Source organism: Phycodurus eques, chromosome 21, assembly GCF_024500275.1.
Source record: "Phycodurus eques isolate BA_2022a chromosome 21, UOR_Pequ_1.1, whole genome shotgun sequence".
NCBI lineage: Eukaryota > Metazoa > Chordata > Actinopteri > Syngnathiformes > Syngnathidae > Phycodurus > Phycodurus eques.
In genome coordinates, this window is record NC_084545.1 from 11,235,353 (window position 1) to 11,257,178 (window position 21,826).

The 21,826-nt window shown below is 38.3% G+C and overlaps 1 protein-coding gene across 3 annotated transcripts in view; it reads right to left on the minus strand.

Moving 5' to 3' along the window:
* Window positions 1-21,826, minus strand: part of col11a1a (collagen, type XI, alpha 1a) — a 64,000-nt gene that overhangs the window by 23,582 nt on the left and 18,592 nt on the right. Inside the window, exons 6-37 of one of the 3 annotated variants that reach the window (XM_061666128.1) lie at window positions 20,644-20,739; window positions 18,332-18,427; window positions 16,798-17,076; window positions 15,247-15,312; window positions 15,041-15,082; window positions 14,874-14,936; window positions 13,670-13,744; window positions 13,459-13,542; window positions 12,700-12,756; window positions 11,751-11,804; window positions 11,602-11,655; window positions 10,909-10,962; window positions 10,747-10,800; window positions 10,032-10,085; window positions 9,603-9,647; window positions 9,324-9,377; window positions 9,178-9,222; window positions 8,431-8,484; window positions 8,021-8,065; window positions 7,824-7,877; window positions 7,032-7,076; window positions 6,061-6,114; window positions 5,907-5,951; window positions 4,393-4,446; window positions 4,189-4,296; window positions 4,046-4,099; window positions 2,497-2,550; window positions 2,291-2,335; window positions 2,132-2,185; window positions 1,915-1,959; window positions 974-1,027; window positions 485-538 (exon numbers count right to left, since the gene is read on the minus strand). In XM_061666128.1, the coding sequence (XP_061522112.1) occupies window positions 485-538; window positions 974-1,027; window positions 1,915-1,959; window positions 2,132-2,185; window positions 2,291-2,335; window positions 2,497-2,550; window positions 4,046-4,099; window positions 4,189-4,296; window positions 4,393-4,446; window positions 5,907-5,951; window positions 6,061-6,114; window positions 7,032-7,076; window positions 7,824-7,877; window positions 8,021-8,065; window positions 8,431-8,484; window positions 9,178-9,222; window positions 9,324-9,377; window positions 9,603-9,647; window positions 10,032-10,085; window positions 10,747-10,800; window positions 10,909-10,962; window positions 11,602-11,655; window positions 11,751-11,804; window positions 12,700-12,756; window positions 13,459-13,542; window positions 13,670-13,744; window positions 14,874-14,936; window positions 15,041-15,082; window positions 15,247-15,312; window positions 16,798-17,076; window positions 18,332-18,427; window positions 20,644-20,739 (2,091 nt within the window). The remainder of the gene's footprint in view (window positions 1-484; window positions 539-973; window positions 1,028-1,914; window positions 1,960-2,131; window positions 2,186-2,290; window positions 2,336-2,496; window positions 2,551-4,045; window positions 4,100-4,188; window positions 4,297-4,392; window positions 4,447-5,906; window positions 5,952-6,060; window positions 6,115-7,031; window positions 7,077-7,823; window positions 7,878-8,020; window positions 8,066-8,430; window positions 8,485-9,177; window positions 9,223-9,323; window positions 9,378-9,602; window positions 9,648-10,031; window positions 10,086-10,746; window positions 10,801-10,908; window positions 10,963-11,601; window positions 11,656-11,750; window positions 11,805-12,699; window positions 12,757-13,458; window positions 13,543-13,669; window positions 13,745-14,873; window positions 14,937-15,040; window positions 15,083-15,246; window positions 15,313-16,797; window positions 17,077-18,331; window positions 18,428-20,643; window positions 20,740-21,826) is intronic. The other 2 variants (XM_061666129.1, XM_061666130.1) reach the window with 2 other exon arrangements.

Consider the following 21,826-nt stretch of genomic DNA (forward strand, 5'->3'; position numbering starts at 1 on the left):
AACTTGTGCTGATGCGCCTAGGCGCCCATCAGCATGTTTATTGCTGTAATCAATCCACATATTGGATGCCTGCATAGCGCGCTCTTCAACTATAAATCTAGGAACTTAAAAATCCTAATGAAGAGTATACCGTTGTTCAGATAGCAGAAACCTAAGGTATCATATGGAGGAGATAATGTGCAAGCTTTTAGAAAAACTTATAGCCCTCTGAACCTTGTGCAACTGGTGATGCATTTCAAGTATGGAATAAAAGCTGCGAGAGGGGCATTGCAAATAAATGCGACAGGGTCCAACTTAGCTTTTTTATTGTTGGATTAATCTCGTGTCGGTAGAAATATAGCCTTTTGCGTAAATATGAATTGTTACTATCGCTTGTCATACCAAGAACTTAATTTTGGAAATATATCACAAATGACTGCTCCGTACTGTGTGTCTAATAACATACAGAAATCAATGTGGAAATATATATTATGGAAGTACTCACTGTCTCGCCACGCTGGCCTGGATGTCCAGGCAGTCCATCCTTTCCAGGTGGTCCCTATTTGGAGGAAATTAACACTTTTATTCATGACGTAGACACTGATCATCGTCAGTAAGAAATAACACCAAATTATTCATTTTAGTTACAACTGCAGCATTTTATAAATGCTTTATAAGCACACTATATGGTCCACACAAAAGAAGAAATATCTGTCTAGACAAGAACATTGCAACTAATGACCCACGTGACTATAATAGGGTTGAAAGAATTAATGGGAATGGTCTTGCCACCTAACCATCATTTTTCTTAAATTAGACAAATGTTCCTTTTACAGAATTATACATAGTTCTAGGTACCACTATAGTGAATGAAATTCTCAAATCATCTTGCTGGGTTAGTGCTCTAATAAACAATACAGTGATGAAATGATTCATATTTGCCTACAAGTACATTGTTTTACATTCAGTGGTGAAGTATATATAAAATACTTACAGGTGGACCCTTTGGTCCAGGAAAGCCGACAGGACCCTGAGGTCCTTGAGGTCCCTGTAGTAAATATAGAAACAGTCAGACCAATGACAGAGATGTAGAAATGATGTTATGTGTCTCCTTCATGCAAAACAAAGATAACAAAACAATTTCATTTAAACAAAACTATCCATAGATTAAGACAGTTTACAGATGCAACAAAATGTGCTGTTTAAATAAATTAATAAATTTTTATTCTTTGGTTCCTAATAATCCTAAACATGACCATTGAAGATTAGACAGTTCAGACCATTTAGTTTTAATCGTGTCATTACAATATGTCACTACTATATTTAATAAGAGGTTGGAATTATACAGAGGTATTTAAAGAAATGAAATAAGGTAACTGGAGAGAGAGAGAGACCGACATGAGGAATTAGAGGTCAAACATGAACTTGGTTAAAGTCTTTAAATGTATTCACTTTAATATTAATAACCTTCAGTTAAAAGTACTTTTGAAATCAATTGGTTCATTCCAAGCAAGATACTGGATGTGTGTTTGCCTGGCCAACACACTTCATGAGACTTCATTTTATCGACACATAAAGTGTATGTGTATCAAGGCTTGCAGGATTAATTAACTTTTTTTTTTAATTCTGTATTTTTTTAGACAGCAAAACTACCCACCTAAAAGTTATTGACCAAGCACTATGGCTATCTCTGTCGACGGCAAACAAAGGGATAAAAAAGTAAAAGATAATGTGTGTTAAATGTAACAGTACATTCAACTAGCAGCAGCATCCTGTTGGTAAAGTATGTTAATATTTGTTCATTCCTGCCCAAAAATGGTTTTCAATGAGGAGTAGTTTAGTAATCATGAACAAATGGCAATTATAGAAGACTACTGCCATAATTGCACCTTTCTTGGCCCTATGTTTGATCAGACTCATGCACCGTGGACTTACTCTCTCACCAGGCGGGCCTGGAGGACCGTCGTTGCCTGATGTGCCCTGCAACACGCAACACCAAAAAATGATCATCAGTTCATGTTCTTATCCCAAAATATTTCCATTGCGCAGATATTATTTGAAGTTGTCATTTCTGTGGTAGATAAAATGTAGCCCGTTTACGACAATCCTTGAAGAGTTTCTTGTATGTTATGACCAATACTGAATCTTATACCTTGGGGCCCGGCTTTCCTGTTGGGCCTCTGGCTCCTCGAGCCCCACGAGGACCCTGAAAAGAAACAAATAATCATGAGAAAAAACAACGTAAACACAAAAAAGTACTATATTTCAAGTATAAAGATAATTAAGGTAACCTGGGGTGATTGTTACGTACCGTTGGACCTCGCTGTCCTCTTGGACCAGCTTTGCCTGCAACACCCTATTAAAAAAACCATCAATGAAACAAGATGAGATGCAATGCTCATCTGTCACTAGCCAGCATTGTTCAGTTTATAATACCACTAAGAGAATGAAGATGAATGTTATTTTGTGTTAGATATGATGCTGTAATGACACATTGGGGCACAGTGGATTTCTTACCCTGGCACCTTTCTCTCCATTGGCTCCTGGGAATCCAGGGAAACCACTGGAGCCCTGTCAAAAAAGCAGGAGAAGGACAACAGAGAGCTCATTATGTATTAATCACACAGCTAAAATGTTTCATGATCAATTACATGAATTTAGCATGGCAATCAGTACCAATTAACTGTACTCCTTGCATATCTGTAGTGATTTAATTTCAAAATGTGAATCTTGATTTGTGTTGGGTTTATTTTATTTGATATATTTTATTATATCCTGTATTGTGAATTGGAATGATGTAAAATATAAATAATATCCATTATTGTAAAGTTTCACCCAGAATTTACCTAGCTGGTACCTGTTAAAACCATGCCCCCAAACTTAAAGTGGCACTAAGCAGTTTTGTTTAAAAATGCATTAAATATGTTTGAAGTGCTGAAAACTTATGCAAAGACTTCTAACAATATAGTGTTGAATTATTGAGATATAGCTTAAGCATCTTTTTCACTGTAAGAATTTTCCTGATTTTGTGGGTGGGGCTAAAACATGTCACTGGGCTGGGGCGTATACTTTCTAGCTCGAGTTCCCTCGCCCACTATATAAGGACAACGTGATGTCGTTTCGTTTGCCGACGCTGCTCAGTTGTGAGTTAGCAGTGCTTAGCTTCCAGAACAAGGCCCATTTACCACTATAGCGTGCAGTTTGCAGGCTAACGATGGCTACACCCAGAAAGTGCGTCTTCGCTGGATGCCTCAATTCACAAAACAGTTCAGTGACATGATGTAAGCTTCCAAAAAAATGAGGAAATAAAAAAGTGATGTATTGACTTTTTGAAGACACACGCAGATGCGAGCTGAACATCAACATTTGGCAGGCTTGTTAACATTACTATTCTCTGTGGTGTGTTGCATTTACATTATATTTTTTGGCCCTTTTTCGTGCCACTTCAAATTCTGAATCCGATTAAAGGTGGTCAACATGGCAGAACTAAATTGAACATACTGTATAGTTAGCCTGACAGCATAATTTCCAAAGTCTTTTTAACTTACCGTCACAATCGCAATAATAATAATTAAAAAAAAAAAAAAAATGTGTACTCTTCTTGTTTGTTGAATTTTTTTTTTTTTTTTTCCTTTCTTGTTATTTGAAAATGTTAAAAATGATTTGGGCAATTATGCTGTAAGGCTAACGAAAGGAGGAGAACATCTTAAATGAACATATAAGAAATACATGCACAAATATACATAGTGTATGTGTAAAACAAAAGACAAATGAACATAATTGTATGTTACACCACATTTCATGATCAGGCGATTAAAAACCATCTTACCATAATATGACGCCCACATCAAGTTGCATTGGAAACATTAAGTGCAAATGAGTCACACAATCTTTGATCATTTGATCATTTCACGTCATTTCCTGGAAATACAAAAGCTATACCTACACATACTCTTTACAATATACACTCTCAATTATATAAAAAAAAAAAAACGTAGCTTGGGTTGATAGTAAAGATTTTAGCCTTGTATGCTAAAATGAGTGATTTATTTCAACACTAACTTACCTTAGGTCCTTGTCTTCCTGGATATCCTGGCAATCCTGGTACTCCCAGTTTACCCTGAGTAATATTAAATCATCATTATATCGAGCAGCACAATAACTCAAAACAATTTTCAGAAAGATGTAGACAAACACCTGTCATATTACCTTTTCTCCAGCAGGACCTAAGGGACCGGACTCTCCGTTGGGGCCAGCTCGTCCCTTTGGACCCTCAGGACCATCCTCTCCACGGTGACCCAACATGCCAACCTCACCCTTGAATACAATTTAAATACAGTAATCAAGTTGCTCACCTAATATGACTTGGACATGGAAGAAGTCATTTTCGGAGATGGAAGAACTTTTCCTCACCCGGTCTCCTTTGATTCCCATATCACCTTTGAAACCTGGGAAACCATCTTCACCCTAAAACAAAACAAAAACAACCTACAGCATGTTTCTAGAATTGCTCATTGCTTCTTTGGTAGCACGTAAGACGTCACGTAACACAAAATAATTTCATATCAGTGATCATATCCAGTCACTGTTCCAATGATACTTGCTCTATCAATTGAATAATTCATTCTTCCACCTGCAGGTCATATTGTAAAACAGAATCACGTGATCCTGTGCAAAGGTTTTGAGTTGACTCCCCTGCAGCAATTGATTTAGGACATACTGATGCTATAGGTTCTGTATTCTATACAATGTATTGCACTTCAAGTTTTGCATTAATAATAACACATGAATTCTATGTATATCCACGACTCAGTCCCTGTCTCTTTGGCACAATCTTTTGTGTCACCTAGCCATTATCATTCATTATTTGCTAGATAATTTAGAACTGCCTTCTTCCATCACACCCTCATACGCTCATACACACACACACGAGGTTAAGCCCATCCCTTATTCATGACAAAACCTTTATCCCCAAGACTCAGGGTTTGGATCACATGCTTTAATAATTCAGGAAGAAATGCATAGCTGCCACTATGGAAACAACACGATCACGCAGGCAGATGGTGTATTTTATACAATAAAATCTTGTCTCAATCTCAAGTGACCATCTCTTCAAAGATGGGTTCGTTTAAATTCTGCGTGGCGACACGCATGAAAAACACTTCAAACAGCTGGAGCTGACGTGAATTGTTCTGTGAAAGTGAGACGCCTTGAGCACGACAGCTTCACATTCACGCAGTCTTTGTCTCCGCCGAAGGAGGCCATCGTCTGACCTCAACTAGGCAATAGCTCAGAGGATTCAAGCGGACGTGAGGAGGGCAAAGACAGGTCCAAGTTACAGAAGCGGTGGCCTGAATATGTTACCAGGTGGCTCCTAAAACTTTGTTTCAATGGTCTAATCTCCCTCAGAAACCTTTTTTTTGGGGCATTTCTTGAAAAGAGTCAGCTGAAGACGAAACATGTTTTCTGTCAAAATGCTATCATGCCCATGTCAAGCCAGTAGTTGGCAATTTCAATTTCCAAATAAATGCTTCACTATTATACACCCACTGCTTGGTCTCACTTGTCTTTTGAAAACCTTTTTTCAAAATACTACATTAGTGTATATTTGGCGCTAACATTTGATGTATATATTGTAAATGAAGTGTCTCCTCTGCTTACTTTCGTGGTGTAAATAAATAGTCCCAGGAAAGTGTTATTAAACTCAACATCTTCCAACAATCTTCCAAAAGCACTGTTGCTGTATTTGTTTGTGACATGCATCCTTTTGCATTGCTTTTTTTTTTAAACTAAGGATGCATAATAAAATGTTAACAAAATTGTCTCACCAATGGCAAAGCTACCACAGTATTTAACTCCAAAATACAGAATTTACTCACCTCACTTTGGTTACATGTTATTAAAACTATTTTGTATCTCGTTCTTACCTTTTCTCCCTTTGAACCTTTCAACCCTCTCACACCATCAGCACCCTGTTGGACAGGAAATACATTAACTGAAGCTATGCAGACTTGGTTTGACTCATATTATTTGAACATTATACTATAATTGCTGGTCTATTATATTCCTGAAGGAGCTTACCTTGACACCACGAGGTCCAGGATAGCCGATGGGACCTTGAGAACCCACTGGACCCTGGAAAGAAGAATAATAGTCCATCAAAGCTTTGCATATAAGTATATGAAAATGGCTTGTCATATTAGGTTATTTGGTAAAGTTACTTTTGATCAATGGTTCCCAACCATGGTGCCATTGCAAACTAGTGTGTAGTGAGAGATCATCAAAGGTGCCGCGGCAAATGATCCAATTTCACATAATTTTTCTGAAATGTTATTATTTATTAATTAAGGAAGAATAAACCTGTGTAGCCACCTGTTGCCATTCATACCACAGAAAAATAGCTTTGTGTTCAAATAAAGAGGCCCAAATATTACACTAAGTCAAATTGTGAGTAAATTGAGATGAGATCATCCTTATTTCAGTATGTATACTCTTTGTGTTCTAATGTAAAATGGATGCTTTGACTCAATAAATGTTGGGAAAACTGAGTCGACCACCACTTATTATTTTACAAATGTGACAAGGCTCACGTTTACATCCTTTCTTCTCTTGGCAAAGGATAATATTCTATCCAACCAAGAAGATAACCATAATATTGATAATTGTGAAAACATCCTAAAGAAATATTTGGGATAGAGTCTACGTACTGATCCAGAGGTAGAGAAATAGAATCATACTACCTGGCATTATGTTTACAAATACTGTGAATGTTTCTTCAAGTTACAACTGGCTGACTTAAAGCAAATTTTTTTTCTAAAAATGTAACTTCATTCAGATGGTTGACTATCTTCAGTACTACTAATACAATACAAAATCATACGTCAGGGCCAAAAACAAAGAAAAGCAATGAGCCTCTCTGCAAATTTACACCTCAAATACAATCCACCTAAAATGTTTTATTGCATCGTAACCGCATGGCTTTTTTAAGATATATATTTGTATTTATTGTATCTATGTAAAAGTATATACACCGCTTTCCTAAAGGCACCTACTTGAGCTCCTTTCTCTCCGGCTGGACCCTCCTTGCCAGGATGACCCTGTAAAAACATAATCAGATACAACGGTTCATTATAAAAGTTTAAATAATCATATGACTCTGGTACCTACTCGCGGTAGGTATAATCGAGGTTTATAATACAGCTTTGAAGAAAAGAAAAAAAAAAAAGATGGGTCGCACATTTCTGTTCGATCTTTTATGATGTGCCACTCTGTGACTTCTACATACAATGAGAACAAATGGATCGATCTGAAATTGGCAAAATTACAGCATGACAGCTCTGTTTCTGTCTAATTTGATTGTGCAGCAGACATGTGAACATGTGTGACATTTAGTTCTTCATCAATTTCATGCAGCTCCACTCAAAGAGCTGACAATGGAATTGAGAAAAACACAGGACAATATAAGTGATATGGATGTGCAGCCCAAGTAACCAATACAAGTTCAGTTTTTTTTCTTTTTTTTTTGTTGATAATTTGAAAAAGATAGACAAGCCCTAATGAAATAACATACATCCACATACAGATTTGTAACAATCCGGTTGATGATATTGAAATCAGAGATACCATCCATCAACTGTGAATGGAAGATGTCCTATACAGTGCACGCCATCAAACATACGACAAACAAACAGATGTCTACACTTGTTTTCAATTTTATATTGTCTAAAATAATCACAATAGAATCACAATATTTTCATTGCCAGGATTTTGGAGGCTGCAGAGTATGTGCATGAATATCAGTATTCTGGATGCATGTACAGTATACAGGTAACAAGAGCACGTACAGGGGGTCCGTCGGCACCCGGAAGTCCAGGCAACCCTGACCTCCCATGGGGTCCCTGCAGATGAGAAAAAAAAACACAACAATGAGGATTTTGGATGACAGTAAAATTAATACCAGATTGGTTAAAAAAATATATTTTCCCTGTTAAATTATGCACATATAGTTGAATAAAAACAATTAAAAAATAATTAGTCATACTTTTTCACCAGGTGGTCCAATAGGGCCTTGGGGACCGGGAAGGCCCTATGAAGTGAATACATACATAGAAATGAGCCTTGGTTTCTATGACAACACACATAAAATCAATGTGGAGGACGTTGGGACTGTGAAGAGTTGAGCTGGTGAAAGAATGTTAAGATTAAGAAGGGTATGGCACCCTTGAAGGAATTCCACGAACACGAATAGGATGTTATTAAATGAATCAACACCAAAACATTTCCCCAAAACAACTCAAAAATGAGGGAGAAAAAGGGGATGGCTAGGCAATGTCTTTTACTTTGACTTTTACTTCAAATGCGAGGGTTCAAAACTTTGAGGGAAGCTTTTACACACACACCCGCTTTGTTTTGATGTAAATTTGCAAGATAGGGTGTGATTAATGAGTTTACCTGAGTCCCTGATATCCCCTGTTGGCCCGGTGGTCCCGGCTCTCCTTGTGGTCCCTAAACAAAATGAAGAATAGAGGTTAAAGCAAACACAACACAACGCCTGCATTAAATTAAAAAGTGCCACTTGGATTGTTCACGTTAATATCATCAAGCAAGGAAGTGTCGTCCAAACCTTTACCTAGCACCAAGATAAAGTTGACAACAGTGCAGCATAGAATGTAAATATGAAAATAACTAGAAAAATCACTCAACTCTATACAGTAGTCCAAACTTGTCTCTTTTACATGGAACTAAACCTGGCCTTCTCAGGAATCCCACAATAAAGTACATTTTAATAATGACTGCACTTATCTGCCGTGGAAATGTCTCAATATCATGACAAACTGTACCAAGTGCACAGGAAATGTGGCTCTTAAATATATTTAATGGCTTTAAAGTGAACTTTTCTTCCTGCAGATCATCCTTAAGATCTTTATTTACGGCAAATGCCATAAAAAAAAATACGTTATACCATCTTGCTCACATGGTAGAACTTAAACAAATGACGGTTCTCCTCTGTAGGTCTTTTGCGGCATAGGGATGACCTCTGACCTCACAGCTGTGAATCCCAAAGGAATGTTAACAGCCCAACGTAGACAGCGCAGAGTTACAGAAACAGTTAAAGACAACTCCCGTCACAAATGATGTGGCCTTAAGAACTCAGAGGAAACATTTCAAAGTTACAAAGAGACAAAGTTACGTTCTTACCATGTTTCCTTTTGGACCTGGAGGCCCATCAACTCCAGCAACACCCTGTGAGGGATACATAAGAAAGAAATGAGGTAAATACAGACCATTTACCAATATCATGAAGTGATATAATGATGTATAGTAGGGGAGCTGATGGTACATACAGGTGAGCCAGGGGGTCCTGGAGAACCACGGGGTCCCAGCAGACCTCTTGGGCCCTACAAGAAAATGAGAAGAATTCACATGTTATCGATGCTGAAAAAATAAATACAAAAATAAAAAATGCCGATGGCTTTTACTCGATAAGAAAAAGCATGTGACCCTTGTGGATACTTTTGGTAAAGCATGATCAAATTCATTTGAATTAACAAGTGCAACGGCATTTGGAATAGTCAGAATATCGGATTATTAGGTCTTGTAAAAAATATATAAAAAAAGCTTACACTCTCGCCAGCCAACCCTCTAGGCCCGATCTCTCCATCCTCGCCCTGTGGGGAGAAACAGACACCTTAGTTATTTCTTGACCTGAAAAAAAAAAGCATCCTTGCTAGCTCATGATTGGTGACATAAGCAGTTCAAAATACATTTCTGCATTAATAGAACAAAATGTTGGTTAACCAAGCATGGTTGACTATATTTACAGCCACAGGTATTTAGTGGCGGAGTAGTGAAAAAAACTACTAAACTTGACCGCCTGCCTCCCACCTTCATATTTTCTCCGCCTCCTCACGCAACCTGAAGGCGGACCTGAGCTACGCCACAGTTTGGTGACTCAAAATATCAGTGCATGACCTATATCAGTTTTGCGTGTTTTTTTGTCTTTCTTTCCTACAAGTTGTTAAGAATGTGTATTACAAATTGAAAGGACTTACTCTCTGTCCATCCTCTCCGGAAGAACCTGGGGGTCCCATTGGTCCTGGCTCACCCTGACAAATAGAGGGAGATTAAGAATCAAAATCTTTTCTTTAATTGATATGTATCCTCTAATTATTTTTACTATTTAATTTGCATTGCATAACTGTAGAAATACGGTATAAAAATCTTAAATTTTAACAAGTCATCCAGAATCTAAAATTAGATTACGGATGACTGGTTGAGCAAACGTTTTGCAAGTATTCAACAGTTTACAAATGGGAATTAAGATATGAAAAAAAATAAAAATAAATAAAAATATTTAAACATAACTTAATGCACGGGCATATATGAAGACTTCTGCTTTTCATGACATTACAGGTTCTCACCCATCACACTGGAATTTCAGAATTTTTACTACTAATTGAAATAATACAGAGATTATGAAAAACACATATATTGTAACACAATGAGGATCTACCAGCAGTCACTAGAACACGTTGTCTCAATTAAATTTTAGAAAATTAATTCATAGAGCAACATCGGCGATGGCCAATAATCTTTAAAAGTAACGTAATAGATGAACATATTGGATTCTATTTTACAGATATTAGGTTTATAATTTACTTTGAAGAGACAAATCCTTCATATGAAGTTGATTCTACAAAGGAAAAACAAAAACTTTGGGGAAGAAATTCCAAAGTATTCTACAAAAAGAAATGTAACTGCATTTACCCTGTGCCCTTTTTCACCAGGCAGTCCGGGGAGTCCATCAAAGCCACGGTCACCCTGTTATATAAAAACACAAGAACGGCAACGTAATTATGAGCTGCACCAGCTTTTGACTAAAACTTGACAACTTGCAAATATATTGTAATTGCTAATAGTATTTGGTACCTTGCTGCCTGGTTCTCCGGGCATCCCACGTCCACCGTCAGCTCCGGCACGACCCTAGAAACATGAGAACAGACCTTGAACATATTGTATATTGCAACATGTTTGAGCAATGATTTCTGTTATAGGAACGCATAAATGAAATCATTCTGTCTTGTGGTTACCAGCAGATAGTTAGCAGGAGTGTGAAAACATTCATTAAAGCATTGTTTCATTGTGATGAAAATTACAAAAAGACATCAGAGAACAAACTCTGAGGATAAGGTGGGAGTGGGTCCAATAACATATCCTTGAAAATGGGTATGTTTTTTAGGGTATTAAAAATCACCTAATGCCTCCCATTTGCCCAATTAAATAAGATTTAATGAGTGATATGCCTGTAACTGGTTTATGTTTATTAGTAACCAATTAGGTCAAGGCGTTTGCCACAAATTGAGCAGCACGTCCCCTATTCGCTTTCTGACTCACTTTGACATTTTCAGACAGATTAAACAGGCCAGCTATTGATCCGAGGATTGGAGGCCGCACGGGCCTATAAGCGCTTGTCAAGCGAATGTTTGTTGGGTTGTAAAAAAAAAAAAAAAAATCCTCTTAGCGTTTGAGCAGCAGGTACAAACAACTCCACACAAAACAAATACTGAGATAATCTAACATGCACTACAGTGTGACTGGACCGGGGTCACTGAGTTCACTCACCCTCTTGCCAGCTTTCCCGATTTGCCCTGCTGGCCCTTGGACGCCACGGGGCCCCTGCAGAAAACCACCCAGTGAGCAACAGTAACCTTGGATGGGACTTTCACTCCCTTTTTTTTTTTTTTTTTTTTTTTTAAACACATCCTTCTCACCTGAGGACCGGGATCACCACCATCACCTTTCAGTCCAGTAGAACCAGGTAGACCCTTGAAAGGAGATAGGACAAACCAAACAAGTTGTCTCTAAAATCGTCACCAAAGCACTTTTCTTCAACAAAGGCAGTGTTTGTTTAAACATCATCACTAGGGGGCAGTGTTTAGCTACAATAAATCCCTCTGTATGGGCCTCGAGAAGATTGACACATGGTCGTCTACTTGAAAAGACTGTTAGGAAGGAAAAATGTCCCGTAAATGTGTAAATACTGATTTGAAACAATTTTACTTCATTAATGTGTATGTAATTAAATCATTATTGCATGCATATTCTATATACATACACCTTAAGACTCCAAAAGCATTAGAAGTAATAAAATAAGGGCACAAAACGCTGTAAAACTATGTTTTGTACACTTAGGTCTAAATATTCAAATTCAAACCCACACACAATACAGCAAGATGTTAGCATGCTTCATTTTCGATGATTACACTTGGACTGAAGCCAGTGAAAGGCAGATTTCAAAGAGGCCCTGTCAGTGTGCTTTTTGCAGTCGATAATGAGTGGATCGTGTATCAACAAGCCCAACAGAGAGGAGGTGGAAGCTGGGGGTTGGACAGAAGTACACTGCCTAGGCAGCTGGTAGCACCTAGATAGTAACAAGCAGGCGGTGTGCATGGTGTCACCGAGCCACAAAGTGCTGATGCAACGACATTCGCAAACAAATCATCTGGTTTGAACTGTGTCACAATGCATGATTCCGGTGACACGATAAAATGATCACAAAATGCAATAATTACCTCATTTAAGTGCAATGGAAATAGTAACACATGATCATGTTTCATTGAAAATAATTTTTCGGGTTTTACTCTTTAAGGAGGTTAAAACATATAGGGATAATATATGTTTTAAAAAAAGGTGTGAATAATTAAAATAAAAGTTACTCACCACTGGCCCTGATCTTCCTGTCAAGCCCATTGGCCCTGGGGGTCCTTTCATAGCCAGCTGCAATGTAAATTCATGAAATGAAATTCACCACACTATAGATTATTTAAATATCTATATAGAAATTACAGAAGACAATCTGTATTTTGGACCACTTTTACCACATTTTCAAAAACATATCAGATATAAAATTTTACCCCAGAAAAAAAAAATTCACAACTTTTTTTTTTAATATAAATGTGTAGTTATCATCATATTCTCGATAATGAAAAGGCAGTATAACTTTATTTTCATCATTTTTAATTAAAACCTTTTCAGTGCACCTTGAATCTAAATTGCAATAGGGGAAACATACCTTCGTGACAAGATGCAATATCCTGTGCATTTGATTTATAAGATAAATATTCATAAATATACTGCAATTGCTATATTTGGATGCATCCAATATTTCCACATTATGGCTACTTTTTCCACTATGGTATCGGTTTTTAAACTTCAAGACCAACCCTAAAGCCACGCAGACATATTTTCTACACCTGTCAGCTTCGGCCACCCCAGGCTGAGAGTCTTTGGGGTATTTTTAACAGTCTGTCCTGAGTGCCCATCTGTTCCAAGAGGCCTCTTTACGCTTCAGCCCACTCAGCATATCTCTTTTTAATCCTGCAAACCCAGTAAAAGCCATCATACCTCTCCTAATCACTCCCCAAACTACTGCGTGCTTCATCTTTTCAACTCTTTTTCTTTATGTCCTGGTCCACTTACTCTGGCCTGGGAAAGGATGGCCTGAGCTTGGGCTTCTTGGGCTGACACCACTGGACCCTTCTCACCGTCGCCACCAAAGCGGAACTGTTACACACAAATATAGACACACAGATGAAAAGGTTCCTCAGCGCGTTACTAATTGTCCCTCATTATTTGGTGGGACAGAAATAAAAATAAATAATTAAAAGTGTTTAATATTCGGCGAACTTACTGGCAGCATCAGCATAGTACCGGGGGGCCCAGGGAGGCCATCAGCACCGGGCAAACCGGCACGACCAGGAGGACCCTGAAGTGGATGACATGTAAAGAATAATCAATGATTAACTGTCAAATGTCAAGAGAGGGAAATTTATCAGTGGAATTGTGGTGCTTTGAGTAAATGAGATGCTTTTCTCTAATCGTTATAAAATATAATTAAATGCCAATGTACAGTATAGTTTGACATTGAATGGTATAGAACTTAAGGGAACAGAACCCCTTCTAATTGCATATCTATATCAATGTTTAGTGTTTTTTTTTTTTTTCCACATCTTGGTTAAATTTGAAAGTAAATGCACCCCAAAATTATAATGAATGCAAAAGTCCAAATAGAGACTGGAGTAGCTGGGAATAGCTAAAACCTCTTTTCAGTTTCATGCCGTCTTGTGACTATATTTAAATTGTCTCTGTCAAATTACTAAATGACTTGTTCAATTGCACTTGTACACATGGGTAGGGAAGTCGATGCTGGAGGCTAATGTTGTTTGTTAGTGGAGTCTGCCCCTCCTCCTGCACACAACCAACCCCGTCCATTCCTAAGCATCTGTCTGCAGTCCAAAACAAACACCCAAAGTAAGATGGTGTGCATTTGTCCATATGTTTGTTTTACAGGCTGAGTCCAGGAAGCAAATGATTCGATATGCATAATTCATAACCAGAGCACAAACCCTATTCCCATTGATATAACTTTCCAGTCTGATCCATTTTCTGTACCGCTTATCCTCACTAGGGTGGCGGGCGTGCTGGAGCTTATCCCAGCTATCTATGGGCGAGAGGCAGGGTACACCCTGAACTGGTTACCAGCCAATCGCAGGGCACATATAAACAACCATTTGCGCTCACATTTACACCTATGGGCAATTTAGAGTCTTCAATCAACCTACCGTGTATGTTTTTGGGATGTGGGAGGAAACCTGAGTACCCGGAGAAAACCCACGCAAGCACATGGAGAACATGTACACTCCACACAGGTGGGGCCGGGATTTGAACCCCGGTCCTCAGAACTGTGAGGCAGATGCGCTAACTGGTGCCACCGCAACATATAAATGTAGGAAAAAAAAAAGATTTAATCCAATTTAGTGACAAATGTGGGCCCTTTAGCGGTCAAAAGAGGTGGCAGAAGTCACATTAAAAAAAAAAAAAAAAAAAAACCTCACTCTGTCACCAGCATCCCCAGCAGCACCAGGGGGTCCTTGTAGGCCTGAGGGACCAGGGAGACCCTTTCGGAAAAAAAAAAAAAAGTTAGCAGACAAATAGCATAACGTGACAATTCAGGTTTTAAACTGTCCATTGGTTTCTTTTACTTTTAATCATATATACTCACAGCTGGGCCCGGTGGTCCTGGCGGTCCTTCAATCAGCATGCCCTTTATAAAACAAACATTGTATCACACCACCAACACTGGCAGCAGAAAGATTTACTCTAATTCATAGTTTTTTACACGACAGCAGAGAGAGTAAAATCTTTCCAGAAAGAAAGATTTTACTCTCTGTCATTGGAAACCCTGAGCACCAAATTTTAGGGTCTTACAGGTTCGATCACAGCGGGCTCGCCCTTCTCTCCCTTTTGGCCGAAGGCTCCTCCAGCTCCAGCAACCTGCGGTAACAAAGACAGCAAAGAGGTGACACATTTTGCCCGGTCCATCAGGACTGTGTACTGGGTGTCATGTATACATGGCACCTAGAGGGAGGATTTAAGAGTAACACACTGGAGTGAAATGACTAAACAGGCAAATGTTAGTTATCTGGAACAAGAGTGGACTCAATGTGCTTGAAGTGGAGCAATGCACTATACTATACTGGCACCGTGCAGGAAGGCTAACGGCGATCAACTAGAACGATATCCCATTTGAACAAGTTGTTGATGACATGCAAACCCCAAAGACAGAGAAAAATAAGGAGATATGCATTTGCATTCTTATTTGGGCACAACATGATTTGGATTTGGTTATTGGTGTTGATGTTTATGGGTGCTTTGGAAGTGGAGAGTAGATAGGAAGAAGAAAATGCTTTTCTTTAAGTGTGTAGAGGAACTTTAAAAGCATCCTGAGAGATACTGTATGACCATCTATGGCAATTTTGAATTAATGAAAAGTGAGCGTACCAATAGAGTCTGTAGATGAAAATATGGTGGTAAAATTGCTTGCTCCTCTTTTCTTTACAATGTGATTTTGTCATGCAAAGTTGTACCGGTTCAATTTTTTTTGTTGTCTAATTGAGTGCAACTGTAAGTACACATAATACCTTTCTGCCCTTGGACCTTAGTTACAAATGTCCATGTGTCTTTTCCTGATGTTTGTGGTAGCAGTGTGCCAAGATACAGCACAGAAATCATGACTGGCGCATGTCATTTGGTCATTGTGATTGGTCATGCCCTACCAATTCTGCCTAGCAACAAGTGGCCATGCAAAAGTGATGAATGGGAATCCAGACAATTATACTGATCAACTCTACTGAGACTGCTATCAAGTTTCATCTTAGTTGGTGAATTGTATAATAAATCACACAACAACCGGAAGGATTGAGGATCTGTCGGTCTGTTCAAGGATTCAGAGTAAAAATAATAAACACTTCAGACACAAAAAGAGAGCACTTTAGAAGTATTAGTGGTTGCTGAACCACTTAAAGTGGAATTAATGGCCTACCGTAATCGCTATAAAAATGACAAGGAGTATTTTAGGCAATGGCCGAAACAAATCTTGGTGATAGATTACTCATCATCATTTATCGCCAAGATCTAGGAGCCGGTGCTAGTTTGGTATGTGGTTTGACATACACTTATCGGCGGTTAGGTGTGGAGAGATATCAAGACAAACGAGATAATTTGCAATGAGTGCGTCAGAATCTATGAAGAGAAACATTCTGTTCTGACAAACCCAAACAATGAGATGCACGCGTCCCTCTTAGAGGTCAATCAAATCACCAGCAAACCATCAGCCTGGACCGACTCCACACGCAACATGCCATTGATTCATTAATCATGCCAACTAGAAAAGATGTGCACTGTAAGAAAGAATGAGCCCCTTACACGTGCACTCATGCACACACCCCTCAGTCTCCAAGTCGGGGTGTGGATACTTACGGTGCTCTCAGTTTCAGCAGCCACCCCGGGCCCCACTTCCTCTTCCTCTGCAGCAGTTGGATTAGAGGGGCCAGGGCCATACTCATCGTATGCCCCATAGTCATACAACCTGTTGTCAACCTCTCCCAAGTCATAGTCCTTTAGGTCATCATATTCCTTCAAGTCATATGCTCCCAGACCAGTGTCCAGGTTTTCCGCTGTTTCTGGGACAACGGCGGGCTCCGGAGCAACGGGAGGGGCTTCAGTGACATAATCACCGACAACATCCTCCTCCACAGCCTTGGGTTGTTACAAAAGCGAAGAAGAAAGGAAGCAATGGCCAGCAGAGCGTTAGTTGAGCAAACTGTGTACCTATTTTTAGAAGTTATCAAAGCATGTATATGCAAATATATTGCTATAATAGCAATGGTAACACCTTGAGCATTCAAAATAGATTTTATTGGGTTTTATATATATGATTATTGTCAAAAATCCTCATCTTTAACGTCAAATTCCAAAATACCACAAAATACAAAAGGTGTTATCATTAAAGCTTTATATACAGTCAAAAAGGTGTTAATACATACATGTCGCAACAAACTTAGAACTATTCCAGCCTTCTTTTGTTCCTTATCATAACACATACAATTTACTGATACCAAAACAAAAAAGGCTGGAATGAATGTCTGAACTGTCCTTTTGCAGGCGCAATCATTCAGGATTTTAACCAAATTCACAAATTTGGATATGACTGGTAAACCACATTCACTTGGCACAATCACTTCTTTCATTCCAACGTGAGGATTCAATTTTGGAGAGCAAGAAGAAGAATGTGATTACACAGGTTTAGCTGGCACCAATCCATGTAGCCAAATGATAGATTTGCAGGCGCCTGTGTAATCACATCCACTGCATCATACGCTGCGGTAGGCAAAGCAAGTTGATAGCTGGCTGTGGGGAAGCTTTGGTTTTAGTTGATCATAGTTCTGAACAGAACACTTAAAACCAAACTTCTTCATTGATGGGAAATAGGGCATATGCTGTTCAATAATACTAATACTATACGTATCAGTCGCTAATTTAAATTTTTGTGGTCAATAAAAAGCAACAAAATAATTTAGACTTAAAACAAATCATTTCCATTGGGCTTGTATTCACCTCATTTTTTTTCAAGTTGTTTTAGGGAAATAGATGTACAGGGTGTATTCCACTTTGTTGAATTATATTAGCAAGGTGATCATACCAGACAGCCTAAAGAGTCTAATAGTTTAAAATTAAGATTTTAACAACAACCAACCAAAGATAAGTTAGAGTTGGTTAAAATCTTTAGACAGCAAGAGTCAAGATTTGCATGTTTTTTTAGGAATGCAACGCATCCCGAGAAGCTGTTTGTCTAATGCAGGGCACAACCCAAAAGACGCACCAATTTCACTGAAATAGCTGTGTCTTTACATACCAGGTACCATACCAGACTTGGGCAAAATCCTCCTGGACAAAATTTCCCCTCATCTATTTTTAAAATTAAAATAAAATGAGAATGAAGATTAAAAATTACCTCACTGGGTCCATGCGTGGAAAAGGGAGACTGACTCTGAGAATCATCTACAGTTCCGTAGTCAATGCCTGTATTGTAATCTCCTACATTGTTTAGCTGAGTCATGTTGAAAAAAGGAAAGAAGAATAAAGCAAGGGTTACCACAAAGGTTTGAACCAGTGGTTATTTGCTATAGGGGTCCTCCCAAGCTGACTACAGACTCTGCTACTTCTACACGGAAGAGGTTAGGGAGCTCACGGGCTACCATCACAGATTTTCTCTTCAAAATCTTGATGGGTTTTGTTTCTTTTCTCATCTTGATCGTTTACCCTAAAACTGCCTCGGGGTCGTGCCGGCGCTGTGGCTTGGTAGCCTGGCATCTGTCGCTTCTTCTTAGCGGCAAACTTTTTAGCTGGTGATTTTTTGGTAGCCAAGAACTTTAAGGGCTTGGCCTTAGTTTTACTGAGGGACTTTCGGGTCCTCTTCTTTTTCATGGAGACACTACGTTTGGTTCTCTGGAAGAGGGGGACGGCGACAAAACAAACACCAAGACAAACATTCAAGAGTGGAAATGATTTAAAGGCACAATCTGTGAATGGTGTCCAGTCTTTCGCAACCCAAATATCACAGCCCAATAACAGCCCATCGTGTGCTTGATTGTTCAAACCACATGCAACACAAAACGAACTTTGGCTGTAATTAGAAGAATATGCACTATAATACAAATGGAAGATGCTGTACAACAACTACAGACTGCGCCGTTCATGAAACACAGATATTTATGATTTTGGGATGGATGCACATATATATATTTGCTTTACAGCAGCTCTTTAGGGCTATTGCAGCACAATAAAATAGCTGGGTTGGTTCCTGCTATGACTGCTGCAATTTCTAAACAATAGTTTTTAAGACATGCTGGAATTCAAAAATGGGATTGAGTCTGAGAAAACTGAAGCCACATAAAAGAGACAAAAGACATTTGACACACTGAATATGTTTACGTGCACATTAAAAACTTTAGCTCAACCATCTCAAAATCACAGTCACGACAACTGGTCCAAAAAAAACTATTCATTATGGATTTGATTGATTATTTTTGGTGTTATATTTTGGTGTTTTTTTTAGTTTTTTTGTTTGTTTGTTTTCAGGACACTTTATTAAATACACCTGCACAATCTAATGAGATCCAACACAAATGCTCCTTTAATCAGATAATAATGTTCAGTTTTGATTGACTCTGTAATATGCTATATTTATTAATGCAGCAAAATCTATAGTATTGTGATTGTAGTTTGCAGTGGTGTAGAATTGCACTGTATACTTGCACTGTGTATTTCACCTTTCTCATGTAGTAATATTGGACAAATGATCTATATTGCCATTAATGCTATAGTGGTACAGAGCAGTATCAATACACTCGAATGAGATATTGAAACTGTCACTGCCCATTGTCAAAATATGTCAAGTTTCATTTAATGCATTTTTTGCGTATGGGTAGAACAAAGTATTGATGTCTCATGATGTCACATCATTATTTGTCCTGGTACTATCCATCTATCCATTTCCTACACCGCTTATCCTATTCACGGCCGCAGGGAGCAGCCCAAAGGCGGAGCGCACCCTGGACTGGTCGCCAGGCAGTCACAGGGCACATATAGACAGACAGGCAACCATTCACACTCACATTCACACCTATTGAAAATTTTGACTCTTTGCTTAAGCTGCATATTTTTGGAATGTGGAATAACACTGAGCAATTTCCACAATGGGGGGCCCGAGCTGAGCGGTAACTATAAGGCAGACTTTCCAACCAGTACTGAGTGAACAGATAGATCAAATACTTCAGAGTAATTGTGTTCGCACTTATAAAAATGTATTGGACGTATGAGCTTCGAATTTGACTATGCTTTTTTTTGCCACGATTTTGTATTTATTTAATCATGCAAGTTATTTGCACTTAATGAATATGAACACATTCATTCAATTACATGGATGTTAAAATTTTATAATAGTCATAGATATATTGCTTCCGGTATATCATTGATTGTGTCCACACTATAATATTGTGATAAAATCCTGTGAGTTATTTTGTGATTCCCACCTTTTAGATATACATATAAGGTAACTAAACAGTGTCAATCAAAACAGAGCACGATAATCTTTCTGAAAGCATAAGAGCAGTTTACCGGAACCCATCTCAAACCTTATTAAATTCATCAATTGGAATACCAACGTGCATGTAGACATTGGGATACAGACACCACGAAAGGCAAACCAAAAGAGGGACTGTGAACAAAGAGACACGACACATTGCTTTTCCTTTTTTCATTTACCTTCGGCTCAGAATACTCATCATCAGTAGGAACGATGTCAGTGGCTCCCTCAGCATAATCATAGAACTGAGAGTAATCTAAATCATCAGTAGTATACTACAGATGTTGACAAAGGGGGAGAAAGAGAGAGGGAGAAAGGGAAGGAATGAACGGGTTAACGTTAGTTAGCAACAAGGATGCAGAGTGAGATGATCTTGCATTTAATGCAATCGCCACGAGCATATTACATAGTTAAAACCAAATAATTGCATTATTTGTGCGGGGGAAAACAATGAATAAAAACAGTAGATATATATTTTTTTCATTTTGGATAACATTACATGTATCCATATAGTATATTATGTGTAACGGAAGAATATAGATATTCTTTGCGTAATAATAAATAAATAATAGGAACCAGGTGTTACTGAATAAGGTAATGGTTTGAATGTGGTGAGCAGATGAGTGAAATGCAGAAACAAGTTGTGCTGGTATCAGCCTCCAAACATGCTAACAGATGGGATGTTTAAGAGCTCATAAAGTGGAGGAATACAAAAGGCAAACTTCAAAGGCAGCTGCATTTTAAGCACATTGCAATGGAGCTTTCTTAATGAACGCATGTAATTACGTGCTTCAGGGCTTTTAAGGTCAACCATAAACGAAAGATGAGTTGACGAGAAGCATGCAGAGCCACACTGAGGAAATAAACCAAAAGATGAAATTCACTCATTTATCTGTCAAAGTAATAACGTCCTAACACCAGTCAACATTTTATTCTAGATCCTAAACATGAATTATGTATGTTGCAGGGGAGGTACACATTCCAAATTATCTTGTAGTGCACACAGTTTGATCTTGCTTGATTTATGGTGAAACAATAAATCATAAGCCCAGTTCATTGATTGCTCTTCAATCAAATGTATGCATGTGTGTGAGTAGTTGAAACTGATGTATGGATCTGTAATGACAATAACATATTCCACTGTGCAATGACTGCTGCCTGCTCATTTCACCCATAGGTAGACATCTTACAATTGGCTTCACTGCACTGCCAACCAAGAATATTTGTCCTATTTCTATGCAAATCAAATCTGATTACACTAAAAATAAAACTCATCACCTAAAAAGTAACTCTTTTTTAGGCAAGTTTCACTTGTTTCAAGCTAATTTTTACTTGAAATAAATATTTTAAAAAATGTTATTG